We start from the raw sequence: 20710 nt of genomic DNA, 5'->3' as shown, positions 1-20710 counted from the left end.
TTTACCTCTCTGCTTCTTGCCACTTTTCTCTATGTTATTTGGGAACTTCGCAATGATAAACTCTTCAAAAAAAAAAAAGCTCAATAACCCAGGCCACGACAAGATGGGAATTTTTAGTTGAAGAATTCAACCTAGCTGTCTTAACAAGGGGTCCTGCGACTTCTTTACATAGAAGGGCTAGTTGGCAACCCCCACAAAGTGGCAAAATATGCATCAATACAGACACGGCACGTTCTACAGATAAATCAGCTGTAGCATTCATAGCTAGAGATGTCAAAGGCAAGGTTCTGTTGCTTGTAGCCAAGCCCTTGCAATCGGTGAGAGCTGATATTGCTGAGCTCAAAGCTATTGAATGGGCTACAATTATAGCTGAGGAGTTTGCTTGGAAAGAGGTGGATTGGCACTGCGATGCTCAATCCGTGGTTAACCAGCTGAAAGAGTCTTTTGAGCCTTGCGAATGGGACTCATGGAATTTAGTTAAATCTCTCAAAGATAAACTAAAAGGTAACAATTGAATAGTTTGTTGGACCCCAAGACAGGCTAACAAATGTGCTGACCTAGCAGGTAAGGTAGCCTTGAGGCTTGAGGGACAGCATAACTTATTTTGTTGTAATGTAAATATATGTAACTGCCCAGCCAATATCTTGAATCAAATCCTCATAGAGGAAAGGCTGCTAGTACCATGGGGTAAACCGGTTGTCCGCTTTCCTTTTTTGCGCTTAATGCAATTTATATTACCCAAAAAAAAAAAAAAAAAAAAAGAACTATGTTACTCGCATTTTATTACGTTTTAATCAATTAATTTCGATTGAGACGGGTTCTCAGTACACTCTTTGATATTAATTAAAATTTTATTTTTTTCAAAAGTAGCATTAACATAAAAAGTTAATTAAGAGAATCTTAGTAAACTTTACAATTAATCTAAGCTTAAACGGTATCAAATTTCTCATTTTATTACCGTTGGTCGGCACTTTAATTATCTTCATCTTCTTTCAACTTGATGGGACATATATATTTTGACAACTTAAAATTTAATGTAAAAGTATGATTCAATTTGGTTGCCAAGGTAGTTTACTGTTAATTTGATTACTATTTTATTATTAATATTTTAAAAATCTTTTTTTAAAAGTTTTTTTTTTGGGGAAAATAATCTGTTTTTATAACTAATTGAAACAAATGATTTATTATATTTAATTATAATAAAATTATTATTTAGAACAGAAATCCAACATATGAGCAAGATAAAAATGATTTTTAAAATTCGAAGTAAAAACAAATCTGGGGTACTCAAAGGAAAACATGAAAAAAGAAATACAAATGGCCAATTTTTAATTAATAAAATGTCCATATTCCATTTGTAAATAAGTGACTTCAGTTTACAAATTCAAAATGATTGTTCCGACCATTCCCCAAGATAAACTACAGATTGTTTAATTAAAATTATTTTAACAAAGTTTTATACCTTACAAAATAAATTAACACATAATTTCGTGTGAAACTATTTTCTAGTTGTTCACGTATATTATTATTTAATTTGTAAAGAAAAAAAATAAAAACATTCATAATTAAAGACGAGTTTAAAATTTGTTAAATATGAACGACTGAATTTTTGGTGAAAAAGTTTGTATTAGAATTTCAATATATATATATTTTTAAATTTTCGGATGTTTTAAAAATTTTGGAATACCGTACCCTGCGAGGCATTTTCATAAAAGTGGGAAAAGCAAGGGGCCGCAGCGTAATTGTATGAAATATGTATATGAGCATCGACACAAAAGCCGAAAGGAATTGATAGCGATGCATTGGTGTTGGTGTTGGTGTTGGTTTTGGTTAAAAATCATAAAAAAAAAAAGAAGCTAAAATCTGGCATTCTGGCTTGAATCAGGAGTAGTAGGAGTGGGCGATGGCGAGCCATCTGTACGGGTACGGAGGAGCAGCATCAGGAGCAGTTGGTGCAACAGCAACAGGCGGTGGTGGTCTGTCGAGCGTGTATTCCGAAGCCGCCCTTCGATACCTTGCTGCTTCCTCCTCTGACTCAGATTCCTCCAAATACTCCCTTGCCGATCACCATCGGATGTATCTCACCCACACCACCGCCGATGCCCTAGCTTCTTACTCCTCCGCTGCTGACTCCCTTCTTTCCGGCGTCAAACGCTCTGCTGCTGAAGGTTCCTCCCTTTTCTTCTATTACTTTCGCTTCTTATTTTGTCTGTTTACTTCCTGGGAAGATCCATTCCATTCTTCCCACCCCAATTTTTTTTTTTAATAAAAAATAATATTATTTGCCAAAATTCGCCTCTATTATGCACCCACAACACCATATGAGTGCCTTTTACTTATTTATTTATTTATTTTATCTTCTGTGTAAGTGTCTGGATGGATGCTCTAGTTATTACGAAGACTCTGATTTTGATTTTCATTTTCAAACGTTAGTGAGTGCAAGTGAAACACTTCCTATCCTATATCCTAAATTCTAATCTCATGGCGTATAGCGTGCCTTCCTTCATTCGTAGTCACACTTCTGTAACCTAAAAGTGCATTTGACTTTTGATGCATTGAGACATTGCTTCTTCCTTTCGTTTAAAGTTATTACCTATTCCATAACTAAACTAATCTGCATTTTGCTGTTCTATGTTTTATTGTCGGTCATGTTGAAACTTAACATGGTAATTATATTAGTATAAATCTGACCTTCCGTAGTTAAAGCTTGACCAAAGATGATACTTGCACTTTTGTTGCGCGTGCATACAATACGATAGCAAATTGGAATAGCATATTGCGTTTGTTTCTCTAATGGGTGAACAATCAATAATGGTACGCTCGGAGACAGATTTTATGATATTTCTTCTTTTCAATGCTTAAGTACGGAATATATGGCCAAACAGCTGATGGAAACTTTAGTTACTCATGTCAACAATCCACAAGTACAACAGATCATGTGCAAAGTGAAACTACTTAGAGTCACAGTGTCATAGTTTAATAAATTGTCCGCCTTCAATAGTATGTTAGAACTGTAAAAGGAATTTAGTATTAGTATTCCACAAAGCGGCTAATTACTTTGGAAAAGAAGGAGAACATTGTTATTTTAAAACCAGCTATTAGTTAGACTATTGTCCAATATGATTGTGCAAATCAGTTACTCTTTAACTTTAATAAACCTCAAACAAGCTGCACTGTAGGTGTAGGTGTTGAATAATTTATTTGTTGTCAATATTTAAAAAACAGATTTTGGTTACTTTTTGTTGATGACATTGTTAAATTAGATAGATAAACAAAATAAAATTGAATAAGTGGAGTATTGGAATATATTTTTCCAAGTGTTTGAGAAAGTATCCTTGTTTACTTGCTTAAATGTGACTTCTCTCTCTCTCTCTCTCTCTTTTCTTTTTTCTTTTTTTCGAGTGGACGACATCTAAGGGACAGAGTAGTTGAGTTGTTAAATTATTATCCACTCTTTGTTGCATCTTTTGGCTGTATATTTAATATGACACCTACTTATAGAAGATAAACTGAATATACAAAATGTGCCAAATTTTTTGGGGCACATCTAAATGCTGATCTATCTAGAGAAATACATGTGATATATTGTATTTTTACAAATTATAAAAGATGATATCAAAATAAGGTAGTTTGCATCAAAGAAACACAAAGAAGAAGGAAAATAGTTTTTCTTATAAACTACTTTAAAGCTAGTAATTATTAATATTTCTTCTGCATTGAGCTCAATATATAAGTACTATTTTGATTCTATCTATGCTTTTCTAGTATATGTATGTTCTTATCCAAAAGAACTTTTTAAGCGCTAGTACTTATATAGTAACATTTATGTTTCCTGTGGCTTTGATGTATATACTTGTCTACTATGTACTATAGTGCTCTACCATCAGACTCTTTTGGGTGTCCATAATACAATTGGGCAAAGTGAAGCTTGGTATTCTACAAACTCTTTAGCCAAGCGCTCTAGATATGAAAGTGCAAGCAATTTGCCTATATATCCTCAGAGGCCAGGAGAGAAGGATTGTGCCCACTATATGCTCACAAGAACCTGTAAATTTGGAGATAGCTGCAAGTTTGACCATCCTATTTGGGTTCCTGAGGGTGGAATCCCAGATTGGAAAGAGGTGACTGTTTGTTATTATATTTATGCCTATGGTAGTAATATTATTATAATCTACATATAAATAATATTATATAGTACTTTTTCCTCTTAAATTCTAGTTTCGGATAAATATTGCTTCGATTTATCAAATAATTGTTCTTATATTTATAAGCTATGTGGTATCACTTGGGATATTACTTGATCGTAACTACATATATTTTATGCCACTACTCCTTTTAATTTTTTTACCCCTGTTTTTTCTCCCCCAATTTTTTCCGTATAATAGATTTGATATATTACTGTTTTCTATCTACCTGCTAAACAATAATAGGTATTACATTTACCTGCTAAACAATATGTGTAAAACCTGGTTTTGCAGAACAAATGATGTAACAGTCAAGTAAGTCAATGGGGTTGGAATTTTTGAAAGATAGGTCTTTAGAGAATTTAGATAATCTATCTGTAATGTTCTCTTATTTATTCTCTCTTCTGCGTTTTTTCCTTCTTTTTTGGTTCCTTGCTTTGGTTGGGTATTTGCAATTCTGTTAAACTGGGTGTTTTTTTTTTTTTTTTGGGTTGTGTGTGTGTGTGTGTGTGTGTGTGTGTGTGTGTGTGTTGTGTGTGTGTGTGTGTGTGTGGAGTTCCCCCTCTCCCTCTCTCCCTCTCCTTGTAATGGGCCATCTTGGCTCTAGGGATTAATACTTACTGTTTCTTTTTATAATTGTTTCTGTACCTGCTTACAATATTTGTAGTCAGAGCAAGTTCAAAATGCTGGAAATATCATTGCAAATTAGTTTGACTTTGTGGAATATTGATCTATATTTGAACCGTTTCTAGATAAGCTAAACTATTATGGACTACCACAGGAAAGTCAAGGTACTAGCTAATATTGATCAAATCCATCAATGGATTGTGATTAAAGATGGTAGCTTAAGATATTTAGATTGTAGGTAAATCTTCCATTGGAATTGTTACTTTTAACTTGTGAAGGCTGCTTTTATTCAGATTATAAAATTATTGAAATAATATTGCCTTTTTTTTCTTTGCTATGTATACATGTGATAAAGAGGATATGAGTGTCATTTACTCAATAGTGATATATGCTTTGCTGTGTATATTGATCAGTATAGGACAGTTATTGTAAGAAAACATGAAGGGTAAGAAATATGGTTAGTTTATGTCTTTTAAATTTATCATTTAGTTCCCTAGTTTGTTTTGTTGGTATATGTGGATGTCAATTAGCATATGATTCCCTGGTTTATTTTCCCTACATTAAATACACTGAAGTGTTCCTATGCTCTAATTTTGATAATGGCTGAACCTAGTGTCTGATAACTTTTATGCATGATAACTTGGAATACGTATATTGAGGATTTTTTCTTTTACTTTTGCGTCCATTAGTTCTATAAGTTGCATCTTTAGTCTCATTGGTCAGATCTGCAGTTTCGTTTGCTGTTTTTCTCATTCGTGTGTGTGTGTATATATACATATATATGTATTAATTTTCCTATATGTTCCCAAATTGCTAAAATGTAATGACACAGAGAATCATCCCTTGTTGATTTGTTGCAATGTCACAAAAAAAAAAAAAAAATAAATAAATAAATAAATAAAAAAAAAAAAAATTGATCTTCTGTTTATTTTTAGGTTCCACTTGTTGCTACTAGTGAATCCCTTCCTGAGAGACCAGGAGCACCCGATTGTCCAGTAAGTAATATTTCACAATATTAGGCTGTAGTGTGACTTTTAAGAAAGAAAGTGGTGAAAACGAAATGATTTTAGGAAGCTTTTGTTGAAATAATTTTTCAGATAATGACCATGGATTGAAGAAATCTAATAATGCTTTCAGAAATTGTTATCTACTTTTAGTTTATAAAAGAAATTTATGGAAAAGTTGTTTTTTATTGTTTTAAATTTTTTTTATTTTTTATTTTTTTATTTTTATTTATTTATTTATTTTTATTTTTTTAAGCTCTTAATCTTTCTTCAGATTTCTAGATTGGTTTATGCGTTTCATTACTTCTCTTGCACTCATGTGTTACAGTACTTTATAAAAACCCAAAGATGCAAATTTGGTTTGAGGTGCAAGTTTAATCATCCAAAGGATAAGACTACTGCAGTAAGTATATGTGACTTCAGATTTTCAAGATTTGAGTGTCATGTGCATCTATTCTGCTCTCTTAGGCTACAATGCTTCATTCTGGTTTCAGGGTTCTTTAGAAAATGTAGACGTTGCTGTCTTACCTGAGAGGCCATTTGAGCCCCCATGTGCAGTAAGATAAATTCCTTCAATATTCTGTGGCAGTATTACCATTTTCTTCTTTTTTATTTTTATTTTTGTGTTGATTTTATTCTCCGTTTTGTAATTTTGAACAGTTCTACTTGAAGACTGGAAATTGTAAGTTTGGTGCAACCTGCAAATTCCATCATCCAAAAGATGTCCAAATACTTTCTAATGGACAAGAAAATGGAACTAGCAGACATACTGAAGTAGCACTAAATACAGAAGGCACATTTGGAGCTGTGCATAATTCTGCCGCATTCACCCCAGCATTATTCTATAATTCTAAAGAACTTCCTATAAGACCGGTAATTTAGTTGTGATAGTTTGTGGGTATATAACGAGCCTTTCAGCATACAGTATGGTTACTATATTGCATGCAATTTAAATTGCTTTGCATACAATAAATTCTCTTTAAAGCTGGCTCATATTGTCATCCTTCTCATTGTCTTCATTTAAAAGCAAGGTGACAAAATTATGATTCTAACTAGGATTGGTGGGCATTCTTGAGAATCAGATGGTAGGACAGCAAGATCCTGGACATTGTGTAAAAAAGGCTAGAAATGGATATCAAACCATGTACAACTTCTTTACTATCTATCCAACAAATCAGGATAGCTTTTAAACTCTAAATTCTCTGCTTCAGGCCAGGAGAGTTAAGGAAGACTGAAGTGCAGAAAATAGACCTAAGTGTATGAGAAAATCAAATAGAAAATGAGGGGAAGGGAAACTGGGCGGAATAATTGGATAGAAGAAAAAGTACTGGGGGTGTACAGATGCCTACAAACATCTTGAAGGGGCCCAAAATTTCTTTCTACAGTGTTTAAGTGACCTAGAAAGACAAAATAATGACTTGAAAAGGAAAAAGGTCAAATTAATACAATTTTAAGGATCTCTGAGATTCTATGATCTTTCTTATCCTCTCCTGATGGTTGTAATCTTGATCCCACCTCATTCTTACTCTAGAAATTTTTAGTGCAGTATAGATTATGGGGCCTGTAGCCATTCCAAGATCATGCTGGTAAAATTTGCTAGTCAATGCTATACAAACAAGGATGGCCTTGAACATGCCATGGAATTAATCAGGTCGATTTGCCATTGTCAGGGTTAACTTCTGTCGTTTCCTGCCCCCCTCCCATTCTCTGTCTTGATCTGGGTCTCATATTGTTCCTGCTAATTTAGAATGTCATTCCGTGTCCTCTCCTTTTCTGTGTATTGTCTGTTCGACAAGAAAGTAAAGTTTTCAATCATAAAAAGAAAAAAATGTTTTGATCTTCAGGTTCTTAGTTGACATTCTTTATTGTTTAGTCTACATGATGCCATTTTGATTGATCACATATCTTCTGCTTTTAACAGGGTGAACCAGATTGCCCATTCTACCTGAAAACTGGCAGGTTAATGCATATATGTATATATATATATATATACAGTTCTGCTGTCATACATGGGTGGGAGCCCAGTCAATTACATGTAACCCACTGGCTAGTGGGTTACATGATCCGATTACATGTAATCCACTGGATATAACCTGTGTATTACGTTCAATTGACTTATGGTGGGCGTGCCTGTGTATTGTGGTAAAATTGTATATATACGTAGATGTCTCTTTTTATGATTGGCTTATGGTAAAAGCAGTAAATGACTGGAAATTCTGGTTTGTTTTTTTCTTCTTTATTTTTTTGCCTCTTTTCTTTAAATCAGTTGCAAGTATGGTGCCACATGCCGCTACAATCATCCTGATAGAAATGGTGGGTTCATGATTCTGTTTCGTTATTTAGAATTGAGTCGGTGCACTATAGTTTGAAGTGTGTATTTTATAAGATTGGTTCAATATCTCAATCCTAGCTGTTTGTGCAGCAATACATCCACCTGCAGCAATTGGCCATACCATTATAGCCTCTCCAGCTGCTAGTCTTAACATTGGAGCTGTTAATCCAGTTGCCTCTCTCTATCAGACCATTGACCCTAGATTAGCTCAGCCAACGGTAAATTTGGATATTATTAGGTTATCCAGTCTCTTTCTTGTTATGGTTGTATTTTCATGTAAAGTACTATAGTTGGAATATATTAACTCTCTCTCTCTCTCTCCCTCCCTCTCACACACACACACCCACCCACCTCACTATTGTTGTTCATTTAATTCCTCTAAGCCGATAATCTAGTTTTGTGCAATGCCTAACACTTGGCGGTTTTCTCTCATTGTTTGTACATCAATAATTTTTTAAAACATTGTGTAAATGTTGCATTCTTTTTCAATTTTCAATTTTTAATTTTTCTTAAAATTTTAAAATTTTAATTTTTAATTTTTGTTTTTCTGCCTTAAAAGCACATAATTACTATTTTGGAATTGGAAAGGGATAAGTCTTCTTAATGTTTTACTTGGTTTCTCATTGTATTGTGGGTTTTGTGAGATTTCATTTACCCTTTTGTAAGTGATACATAATGTGTTGTCTGTTGCAGGTGGGAGTGGCAACTATCTATCCTCAACGACCTGGACAGATTGAATGTGATGTATGCATCTATTAAAATTTACTTATATGTGTGTTTAGTTAAGGGTTATTGGTATTGTTAGTCCTGGAACCATGTCCATGGTTGCACTTTGGTCCTTAAACTTTTTTGGTTGGCACTTTGGTCTTTAAATTTCATTTTTGGATACACATTGGTTATTAAACTAACGATCTAATGTTTAGCAGTTTTAAGACATGCAGTACACTCATTATAGTAAGGAAACATTGAAATTGTAAAAACAAGATGCCTGCGTATTGCATAAAGTATACTGCATGTATCAAAACTGCTAAAAAGTAGACAAAATAATTTAGGGACTAAAGTGTATCAAAAACTGAAGTATAATGATCAGAGCTTCAAAAAGAAAGTTCAGGAACCAAAGTGTAACCATGTGTATACTTTAGGGACTAACCATCCAATAACCCTGTTGTTAAATAAATTAATCTCTTGTCCTATCGAATCTTCTTTTTGTTGTTCACTCTTGTTGATCCTAGAAAATAAAGTTTGTACCTTCACTCACAAAAGATTTGGTAGCATAATCTCTTGTCCTATTGAATCTTCTTTTTGTTGTTCACTCTTGTTGATCCTAGAAAATAAAGTTTGGACCTTCACTCTCAAAAGATTTGGTAGCATACTTTTTTCTAGGATACTCATATTTGTTGTTTATATATTTATGATTTTCTATTAGAAGTTTGTCTTTAATTTATAGTTTAGTATATTTTTCTTGTATACTAATTATTTGTAACATTTGAGGAATGAGATTAGGAAAGAGAGAAGACAGGGCAGATATGCAGATGCTTTTTTTATTTTTATTTTTCATTTTTCAATCTTATTATTCTTCTTTACTATATTTTGTCTTGTCCCTGCCAAAACAATTGCAGTAGGTTGATTTTAAAATCTAACAAACCAACCTATTATACATCTAAAACCAAACGAATGTATAGTTGAAATTATCATGACTGTATAATTCGCTTAATAAAGTCAGATTTATGCATGCACAAGTTTTAGAAAATATATAATTTATTATAATCAGTGTTTGGTTGAGTTCAGTTATCTTTCTCTTATACCTTTAATCACTTCAATCCAGTTTTGTTTTATAATTTTCTCATACAACTCAAACCAATTACCCCTTCTGACTGAACTCAAACTGCTTGGTTTGAATAGGGTTTGCCCTGTCAATTGATTTTTTTGATTGTCTTCCCCTATTAAGTATTTGATTCTTATTTTGTCTATGTTTTTAGTACTATATGAAGACCGGCGAATGTAAGTTTGGTGAACGATGCAAATACCATCATCCTATTGATCGGTCAGCACCAACATTGTCAACAGCAAGTCAAGTTCAACAAGAAACCACAAAACTAACTCTCGCTGGACTTCCTCGTAGAGAGGTATGCATTAGTTCATTCAAAGGATTCTTTGGTGTGGTATTAATTGTTAATTTGTGGTTGTTTAAGTTGATTTACATATCCACCTCTTAAGAGCTTAGCCTTTTCTGATTGATTTTACTTTAGCATGGTATTAGAGCCTAAATGTATATGATCTTGTATTTGAATTCTTTCCCTTTTCTAATTGAGGGAAGGAGGGAAGAGAGAGGGAGGTGGGAGAGTAAATTCTTTTTGCTTTCTAATTGTTTAGCAATTTTTTCTTGGGTGAAGTTTGTTTATGTCTCTCCATATATTGACTCTTAAAATGGGACAATAATTTCATTTCTGTATGAATCAATAAGTTTGCCTTTTTTCACCCAAAAATACAGATCAACAGTTAGGTTGTGTTTCTAAGGCACATCAGGCGGATCTTTTTTGTCTTCATCTGAAATCAATTTTGTTTGCTCGGACTCCATTTTGGCCGTTTCAGCAAAGCTAGTGATGTTCTGGTGTAATTGTCTTAGTGCTCATGTGAGCTACCAGGGTTGGGTACAAAAATCCATGACAGATCTTTAAGAAGTATGCCACAAATATTTTCTGGAGGCATGGCGTTTGGGTATTTTCAGATTCCAGCAGCCTGGTAATATGTGAAAGCAATGCAAGATTTTACCCATGTATAGTGCATGGCGACTGTGGTATGCTTGGCTCATGTTTGACCGCCATCTTTCATGCACTTTGGAATCTGTTCTGTTACAGTACTTAGGTGCTTTAGGAGGATTTAAGAATGCATTCTGGACACTTGCTTTGTCCTTCAACTTCTCAACGGATGGGTGAAGTAGAGAAAATCAGCTGGATGCACTGATATTTCTAGAACTCTTGGACTGTTTTAAGTTTCTTTTTGAACAGGTTGATTCACTTTGCTTTTGAACAGTGGCAGTTTGGCACTACTATTGTAATAAACTAGGAAGAAATATACATGGTAGGAAATGTAATTGAATGTGCCTCATCTCTGAGGTGACAACTGATTTTTTTATTGTTTTAAATCATATGATTTGTCTTATTGGGCTTATGATATGGTTTAAGATGTATATCTAGCAATTAATACGATGGCATGGTGTAGGGAATATTAACGACGGTGGAATGTTTTGACAGGGTTCTATAATCTGTCCATATTATATGAAAACCGGAACATGCAAGTACGGTGCAACCTGCAAGTTTGATCACCCACCTCCTGGTGAAGCAATGGCAATGGCAACGTCACAAGGGACATCTACAGCTGCTGGGGGCGAGGCGAATGAAGAGGAGAAAGGCAGTGAATCCATCCAGGAACAGGCGCAGTGAGGTCCCTCTGGCATGAGTAGTTAGGATGTTGTTTGGCATGATTCTATTTTCAATTTCTGTTTCCAGAGCATCTCTGATACAGGACCTTGTATGCTTTTGGTCCAATCAGGGAAATCTGTATTACTCTATTTCTCAGTTGTCTAATGCTAATAGCAGAGTTTGGCCAAAGGGAGCTGTTTCACTGTATTTCAGCTTGCATTTACCCTGTTTTTTAGGATTGGTTATGCTGTTGTTGCCATTGGTGGATTTTTTGTTTTTGTTTTTGTTTTTTATTTTTTATTCTTTTTATTTTATTTATTTATGGTTTTTCAGTTTCGTTTATTTTATGATTGGCTGAATTCAGTTTTTTTGAAGGGTAAAATGACTTGCTTGCCTGGTTCGCAGGGCTGGCTAAAAGAAAAGGCCATGGCCTTCCCCAGAAAAATTAAAATGACTTGAAAATGAAAATCACGCCTCCTTATATATATATATATATATATATATATATTTATATGTCAATTTACAACTAAGATGACTTGAAAATGAAAATCACGCCTATACATATATATATATATATATATATATATATATGTGTGTGTGTGTGTGTTAATTTACAATCAAGATGACTTGAAAATGAAAATCACGCCTATATATATGTGTGTGTGTTAATTTACAATCAAGATGTCTTGATAAATTTATTATGTGGATTCAAAAAAATATAAACATATTTTAAATAGTTGCATATATTTAAAAGAAAACATTTGAATCTGTATGATAATTCCATCAGGATGTCTTCATAGTAGAATTGTTATTAGTGTCATGAGATAGCATGTGGATTTATCATGTGGATTCAAGCCAATCTTTGAAATAATATATTTGAATTCGTACAATAATTTCATCAAGATGTTCTACTAGTAGAATTGTCATGTCTATATATATATATATATATATGAATCTTTTTATCAGGATGGCTTGATAAATTTTTTTTTTTGCAGATTCAAGTGTATCTAATTATAGATATACGGCTATTTTAAAATATACCTCTATTTTTAGTAGGGCACGTTAACATACGAAAGTTTTATTAAGATGTTCTAATAAGAAAAAAATTGATATATACAATATCTGTCTTTAAAAAAATTAATTTTTTATATTGTATAAGTTAATTTGTTATTTAGAACAAAAAAAACTTTAGAGTGGCATTTTTTTTTTCCAAAATAAAATGTTAGTTTCAGAAACAAGTAAAATTTTGAAATTGTCATCTCTAAAATAATTTCATTAAGTACAAACTTCATAGGAACCTAGAAGCAATTTTTTCCTGCTAGAAAATTGGAATAGTTGTAGGTTTGTTTTTTTTTCAAAGATCATCCTTCGCCTAAATGTTAAAAAGATTTTTGTTTTAATAATAGTATATTTTGTTGAGAAGAGTTCTGTAGGCATGAGGAAAGAAAGAAATGTAATGACCTATAATTGTAAGGAGCACGCAAGAACTTCTTCCAAGACCAAATGCTAAGTTGTATGCTACTCTATTGCAAGTAGGTGGTCTAGTACTAGCGTATATTTTAGTCTCATTCTACAGAATCCACTGTACGCATTCTGTGAGGACGGTTATAATGAGCAAAACATGTGGCCATTAGAGTTTTAAAAGTACTAAAAATGGCGCTCAATAAAATACAGATCTAGACTTTTAGGGGTCATGACTAAATGTAGTGAAAAAGCATTTATTTACCATATGAAGAGCAAGCAAAATAATTGTTCTTTAGAACATACGCTGAAAATATAGATTGTAGACATTGTTTCTTTCCTCCAAGGCCGGCCAAAAGTCAAATGATCCTCGCATGTTTTTTGGGTAAAGAGAAGAAAACAAAAACTCAGTCCAAAAGGAGTAATTCCACACTTTCAGCCAAATCTTCATGGAAAAACAAGCTGTGCCTTAAATGACTCAAAATCCAGCTTCATCCTGAAGAGAAGTTCCTGTGCGCTATACCATCTACCCATACTCAACAACTGTACAGACAGAACCGACGGCTACAAGCCAGCTTCCAGGAAAAAATACCATGAGATAATCTCTGATTTCTCACCGGTGCATGCTATTACCATTGCTATACACACCATTTACTGACCCATTGAAAGCCTTGAAAGTGTTTCCGTTGCGGTGGATTTTCACCATTGAGTGTCCATTGCTTATTCCATTGCTAATATTCTTGCTCACATGACCGTTATTTTGCAGTATTGTCTCCAGGTGTCCACATGATGCCGCTATAAGTCCTGTAAACACACAGCACATAACCATATCAGCTAGACAATTTAATTGCAATGGCATGACACTTAAAAGTCATAGGATTACATGTATACTATCAGATCAAACAGAAATGATATAACCACAAAAATACACACCCAACTCTTTGTTAGCACTTTTTCCTTATCATGGAAACAACATGACTGATCAATACTTATGGATATATTCAAACTAAGACAAAGAAAAACATGAAATTAGGATCTGCAACCATATATGAAATCTTAAAAAGTTAATTTATCACATTGCACTTCAAGTTATAGAAGAGGATTCACACGATGCCCTAAAAATAATTTATTGGTAAATGCATTAAAAACTGTTCAAGTATAATCCTGACCCTGACTATTACTTGCCAACATAACATCATATAATATATAAACAGCTATTGTCAAGTTCATAATAGAGCATGGCAAACAGCCAGATCAAAGAAACAGTCACCAGAATCTGCACCCACTGAAAGACATACCTAAGAACAGTGCAGAAGGTTTTCCGGGTCTTGACTTAAACTCTGGATGGAACTGAACACCCACAAAGTATGGATGAGCTGGCAGCTCAACAATCTGCAATCATTATGTCATTGAAATGTCAATGATTACAAGAAGCCAGATAACAAATAAGGCAACAGGTGAAGGATTTTTAAATAGGTTCAAGCTTAAATAACTGGGTTTCATGCAGCATGAATTATACTGCAAAAAATGGATACCTCCATCCGCCGACCAGACTCATCTCGGCCAACAAATGATAAGCCAGCATTCTCAAGTTGCGATATCATATCAGGATTAACCTGCACACCATGAACAATTTCTTCTAGTGACTGCTACTCAGAATATACATCTTTTATATACCAATTGCATGCATTTACTGACGACAAAGAAAATGTTACCTCATATCTGTGCCGGTGTCGCTCATCAACATAACTGACACAGCCATACCTGAAAACATAATCCCAGGCCATTGGGATGAGAAAAATTCAAAAATCCAATCATGCACTTATCCTTTCTAATTTTGAAATTGACAGCACATTGCTTATTGGGAAAAAAATATCAACCATCAAGCAAAAGAAAATTCATTGTACTATCCCATTAAGGGAGCCATATATTGTTTGAAGCTACATAATTGAAGTCCTTACAACTTTGCGGATTTGCAGTCAGTAACCTTGAAGTAAGTCCTCCTTGATCCCAGACGCATTGTTCCTCCCATATGAGTTTTTGAACCCTGCTAAGAAAATTAAAATTAGCTTAAAAAGATCAATGGAAAATAATTATTACAGGATTAGCTTGGTCAAGAATTCATTTAGGATTGCTTACCTCTGGCATAAAAATTACACAAGGACTTGTGGTTTTGGGATCAAACTCTGTGCTGTTGGCATCTAACAAATTAAGAACAGATCTCGAAAACTCAATGACAGCAATTTGCATCCCCAGGCAAATTCCTAGGAATGGGACATTATTCTCTCGTGCATACTTTGCTGCAAGAATTTTCCCTTGCACTCCTCTATCACCAAATCCTCCTGGAACTAGAATGCCATCGGCACCCTGAAACAAATATTGTTCAGGAGATCATTGAAGAATATAATTCATAATATACAACCAAGAAAAACTAATCATAATTTTAAAGTATAATCACCTTCAAAAGATCCCATGCAGCTTTATGGACATTAGGGGCCTGCCAGCATTAAAATTAGTAAACATTATATCAAAAAGTATGCATAGCATAGCAAGTTAAATTTAGTTCTCACCTCTTGAGCGGTAATATCTTCAAGGTCACCTGCTGGAACCCAGTCTAAAACAAGCTTCCGGCGACAAGCAACTGAAGCATGCAAAAGAGCCTGGCAAAAGAAATTAGACATTAGCATCTGATCTCATAATTTACTAGAAACTAAAAGGTTGTAATTTCTTACAAAATAAATAAATAAAAAAGGAAAAAAATTTAAGAGCTGCTGCTGGCATCAATACATTATTTATTGGAAGGTTGAGGAGATAAAGAGGTAACTCAGATGAGTTGATAAACAATTCAACTAAGTCATAGCCCTTTATGATTGAGTTTTCAATGCCTAACGAACTAGCCACTAATCAGTACAGTACTACTAAATACCTTACTTATCTTGCGCAACCAAATATCTTGACGTGGTGTATAGACATTAAATCAGGATAGGAGCTATTCTTCCACACTGACAATTGGCACTTGCCAAGTCTATACACTAAAAGATGGTAAAGTAAATCCTCAAAACTATTTGTATGCAGTATTCAAGCATAAATAGTTGATATATGGTTCACCCAAATAATTATTAAAAGGCTCTTGTTTCATTGAATAGAAAACTAATGCCGACAAATTTGATTTTAGCCTCTATTGAGAAAAAATAAACAAATAAAAAAAATAAAGGGAATGATTAATTGCTATTCTGTTGGATGCTACTCTTTTGGATGTTGATTCCATTTCTTGCACACAGATATGACTTCATATTATGTGAGCACCAGCCTAATAAACTAAAATAAAACAATCAAGCCACAGTGATGTTGACACTCCATTTCTTGCAAACTGGAACGAATTCATATTGAGTGAGCACCAGCCTAAGAAACTTAAATGGAATAATCTAGCCACAGTTAAAAATGAGACACCAAAAATGAAAGCCAAGGAAGGCTCACTCATATGATCACATAGATAAATCTTACCGCTATAGACAATTTCAGCAACAATAACAATGAAAAGCAAGTATGTACTTAAGTGGACAAAGGCCATCTTAAGGGTTTTTTTAGGGCATCAAACGAGTGGGTCTAGATCATATATTTAAGTTCATTAATTAAAAATTGCCCCCAAAACAATGGGAAGAAAGAAGCAAAAGGTACCACTCAACTAAAACCAAAGAGAAATGAGAAGGAAGGAAGGCATCCAATAAGCATCAGAAACTTCAATTTGATTTTACACTTGCTCATATAATGGAAGTCCACAAAAAGAAAATAAATAACATCAGCAGGATCACATAATAATAATTATAATAGAAGAAAGGCATTGTAGAAAGCACTTTGACTATTTAATTTTAATTTTAATTTTATTTATTTATTTATTTTTTGGTGAATGTAGGTAGCACTTTACTTTAACTAGACAAAGAAATCACGATAGCAGATACATCAAAATGAATATAAATGAATATTTAACTAATTAACTTGAGGTGAAGAAAACACAAGCAACTTTCATTCACTACTTATATTGTCCCCAGAATATAAAGCAGAATTTCCTTGAGAGGAAAATAAGTCTACTAGGGCAGACCAAAACTAATGTAGGTGGCAATAAATAAAGAAAACAAATACCACCAAACAAAAGATGAGATGACTAGAAATTTCCATTAGAGTGGCATAGTTTTGATTCATAAAGAAATTTACCTTCAGAACTGAGAGGTAAGAATCTGAAAGACCAGTGTATTTTCCAACCATTGCAATTCTAACCTGTTATGTTAATAACAGTTAAAAGCATGATAACAATATTGCAGAGAGAAAATAATCTCAAATCCTATTCTGAAAACAACTTGAAACTCACAGTATCATGCAACGTGTCACAAATTTTTGTTCTTGCAGTCCACTCCTCCAAATAAGGCTCTCTAGCAACACTACATATTAAGGAAATATAAAGATATAAAGAACGACAAACCATCAGCAGCTGCAGCATAGAACTCATTGGAAACAGTAAAAACACTAGAAAGGAGACAGCAACCAAGCGATAAAATAAGATAAGCTGTTTCGAGCAAACAGAGAGTAAGAATATAAGACAAACCCTAGGAGGTTCAGTCCTTTCAGGATCGCTTTATGTGCCTTCTGATCCTATTTGTGACAGGAAAGGGAAGAAATGAATTTTCAAGTTATTGCAGAAACACAAACAGTGACATAAAATTTCCAAAGTACTAAAAAATTACTTACTCTTAAAAGCAAAGGAATATGCCAAATGTTTGGAACATCATAGAGGGTGAAAATGTTTTCAGCCTGTAAAAAATGTTATACATTTGAATTTTATGATAAGTGATAACACCAAACGAGTTAGTAGAAGAAAAGGGGAAAAATATCAGTATCCATATTTTATGTTATGGTACCGGCACATGGCAAAACTGAGCAAGTTTCCCCTTCACATTCTCATCAAGTGCCTGTTAGAGACAAATATATCAATAATTTGACATCATTGCTGCAATATGTAATCTGTGAAAGAAGTTTGGGAGGAAAGGAGAGAAGACCTTTGTACTGCGACAAGCTAGAATATTAGGTGTCAAACCCAACCCTCTAAGTCCTCGAACACTGTGTTGGGTAGGCTTGGTTTTCTATTAAATATTTGAACAAAAAAAGTTAATTAGAGCAGGTGAGCGACTGGGTATATGTCAACAACACACATAAAGCTACATTTTATGAAGAGGTCATCTATAATGATATCTAGATCTGGTATCATAATACATAATGTATATATAGATAGTTGCATTAACAAATATTGTCCATGGTAGTACCTGCTCACCAACAACATTGAGAACAGGAACCAGGCTGACATGTATCAAGCAGAAATTTCCAGGGCCTAATAGAAGAAAATCTTTGGTATTAGAAACTGGTTTACTTAAAGAATTTATTCAGACAAATTTAGGATATAAAGGCACCCTAGATATCATCCTTACCTACGCGATATGAAAATTGACCAAGTGCTTCAATAAATGGCATAGATTCAATGTCCCCTGCACCAATAAGTCAGTTTCAAACATTCAGAAACAAGAAAATGCTTCATGTTAAAGCATGTAAAAAGATACTAATGTACCTATAGTTCCACCCAATTCAATGACACAAACATCTGCTGGACCTTCTTTCCCATCCACAGGTACAATTGCAACACGCTCTATCCACTCTTGGATCGCATCGGTAATGTGTGGAACAACCTTTTGGATAGAAAAGGGGAAACAAAATTCAGTCAACCATAACATCGTCTGTATCGTTGGGTACAGATCCATAATAAAATCATTACCTGAACAGTTTTTCCAAGATAATCTCCTTTTCTCTCTTTGTTAATAACAGACTGTAAACCAATCAAGACAAGAATTGAAGAGAAGCCAATTAATATACTTCACCTTTATTCCTGATATTAATCATTCATTAAATGTACCTCTCAACCAGAAAAGGGACAATCAAATAACCTGATATATTTTCCCAGTCGTGATATTGTTGTCACAGGTTAGCGTGATGTCTAGAAACCGCTCATAGTTTCCAAGGTCAAGGTCAACCTAGAAACACAAAAAATCAGTCATTATTTGTTCCTGTAACATTGATTTAAAAAAAAATAAAAAAAAATAAAAATTCACCCTTTTTATAAACAAGTATAATAGTCACGAAAAACAGGTAATAGCGCACAACAATATCTCCACTTATTTGGAAATTTACCTCACCACCGTCATCTAACACAAACACCTCTCCATGCTCAAAAGGAGACATTGTCCCTGCATCTGTGTTCAGGTAAGGATCTGCATACATGGATAGATTATAGAGTACAATAAGTACCGATCACCACAGTCAAGGATAAGGCTGCAGTGAAATAAGACTGACTAACACATCTCTCTATCTGAGAATACCCATGGTGCTAATCAAAACTATATCCAAAAACTATAAAGTAAAAAGGAGCTAACAAATGCATGTTTCTGAAGAATAATGAAAGTATACACCAAGATGATCATACCTGGTTAAAATTTGATTTAAAATTATTGTCCTTTTCTATTATTAGCCGTTAGGAAATCTAAAGGCAAAAGCTAAAACAAAGGCAATACCTTGCCAACCATCCAAATTAAAAGAAATAGACTTTTACTTACAAATAAATAAATAAATAAACGAATGATACCAATCTTGATAGAAGTAACGCGTAGACCACAAGCCTTAAGCAGAACTCCGATACTACTAGCAGTGACCCCTTTGCCGAGTCCGCTAACAACACCACCAGTCACCAAGACGTACTTCATTTTGGAACACAGAAACAGAGCTCTTCTGACTTCTGCTATCCAATACAAGGCAAACCCAATGTTACAGTTGTTATGTAAAAAAAGAAAAATGTTAACTGATAATAATGGTGGGAAGTATTCACACTAGCATTAGTAGTAGTTAAGAGTAAGACCCAAGTAGGTCCTTGTTCTGATTAAACCAAAGACTTTCAACAAAAAAACGATATAAGAGTAAGCGTGGGAAACCAGTGGCAGAAATGATGAATAGGGACAGAGATATTATTTGATACATAGAAAAAAGAGAGAAGAGCAAAGAGAAAACCAAACCTTGTTGACAATGACGGTCTTTCCAAAGCCTTCCGGTCCCTCCTCAGCTTCTTTCTTGCTTGCTTGTTTTCTGTGAGCTGTGAGTTCACAGATCACAATACTGGGTCAAGTCCAAGTACGTCTACCGAGCAACACAAAGACAGAGCCAAAGGCAAAAAGCAAACGAAAACAAAGTATATCGGGACAGAGACCAATGAAGCTAAGTATGAGAGATTTCAGAAGATGAGGGGGGAAAAATAAAAGCGAGAGAAAGGAGGACTTTGGAATAGGAGATAGACCCAAAGCCGAAGGCCAATGACTTTCACTTTCGTTGCCTCTTTGTTTCAGTCAGGCGGCGGGTGTCCAAGTACGCAGACTCCTTTCTTTCCTCACCCTTTTAACTTGAGAAACCCATACAAAACCCATTTGATTTTTAGGCATTTCCAAGATTTTTTATTTTATTTTTTTGGGTTTTTCCTAATATTCTTTTTTTGTTCACACTTGTAACGCTTCCTAGGGTTTCATCAGAAGCGGTATATAATATAAATATATATAGATATACTTTTATTTTGCTCTGAATGAGGTGGGAATGTAT

At 34.1% G+C, this 20710-nt stretch overlaps 2 protein-coding genes across 5 annotated transcripts; one reads left to right on the top strand and one right to left on the bottom strand.

The window, feature by feature from the left end:
- The first annotated feature begins 1786 nt into the window (after positions 1–1786).
- On the top strand, positions 1787–11776 carry LOC107424717 (zinc finger CCCH domain-containing protein 37). Of its 3 annotated transcripts, XR_007239549.2 has the most exons (13): positions 1787–2168; positions 3874–4121; positions 5747–5806; positions 6144–6218; positions 6310–6372; positions 6476–6688; positions 7737–7774; positions 8082–8128; positions 8238–8365; positions 8841–8891; positions 10127–10273; positions 10639–11155; positions 11402–11545. XR_007239549.2 is itself a non-coding variant. In XM_016034577.4 (12 exons), exons 1-12 carry the CDS (start codon positions 1904–1906, stop codon positions 11588–11590), a joined length of 1524 nt encoding a protein of 507 aa, XP_015890063.2. In that variant the 5' UTR covers positions 1789–1903; the 3' UTR covers positions 11591–11776. The 3 variants fall into 3 exon arrangements, 2 of the variants coding, with proteins under 2 accessions (XP_060675517.1, XP_015890063.2); XM_016034577.4 differs by lacking the exon at positions 10639–11155 and having other exon boundaries at positions 1789–2168; positions 11402–11776; XM_060819534.1 differs by lacking the exons at positions 5747–5806; positions 10639–11155 and having other exon boundaries at positions 1788–2168; positions 11402–11776.
- A 1487-nt stretch (positions 11777–13263) lies between these two features.
- LOC107424242 (uncharacterized) lies at positions 13264–20710 on the bottom strand. 2 transcript variants are annotated; one of them, XM_048470307.2, is made up of 22 exons: positions 20137–20710; positions 19713–19862; positions 19262–19341; positions 19018–19104; positions 18849–18899; positions 18645–18762; positions 18508–18564; positions 18346–18410; positions 18082–18165; positions 17944–17994; positions 17774–17836; positions 17631–17677; positions 17397–17466; positions 17243–17305; positions 15601–15690; positions 15489–15527; positions 15170–15397; positions 14992–15077; positions 14746–14794; positions 14566–14646; positions 14329–14422; positions 13264–13834 (listed from the first exon to the last, which is right to left on the bottom strand). In XM_048470307.2, the coding sequence occupies exons 2-22, from the start codon at positions 19828–19830 to the stop codon at positions 13644–13646; spliced, it is 1812 nt and encodes a 603-aa protein (XP_048326264.2). In that variant the 5' UTR covers positions 19831–19862; positions 20137–20710; the 3' UTR covers positions 13264–13643. The 2 variants fall into 2 exon arrangements, with proteins under 2 accessions (XP_048326264.2, XP_024934789.2); XM_025079021.3 differs by lacking the exon at positions 20137–20710 and having other exon boundaries at positions 19684–19824.

This window comes from Ziziphus jujuba, chromosome 8 (genome assembly GCF_031755915.1).
Source record: "Ziziphus jujuba cultivar Dongzao chromosome 8, ASM3175591v1".
Lineage (NCBI taxonomy): Eukaryota > Viridiplantae > Streptophyta > Magnoliopsida > Rosales > Rhamnaceae > Ziziphus > Ziziphus jujuba.
This window is presented reverse-complemented; position numbering and strand designations above follow the sequence as displayed.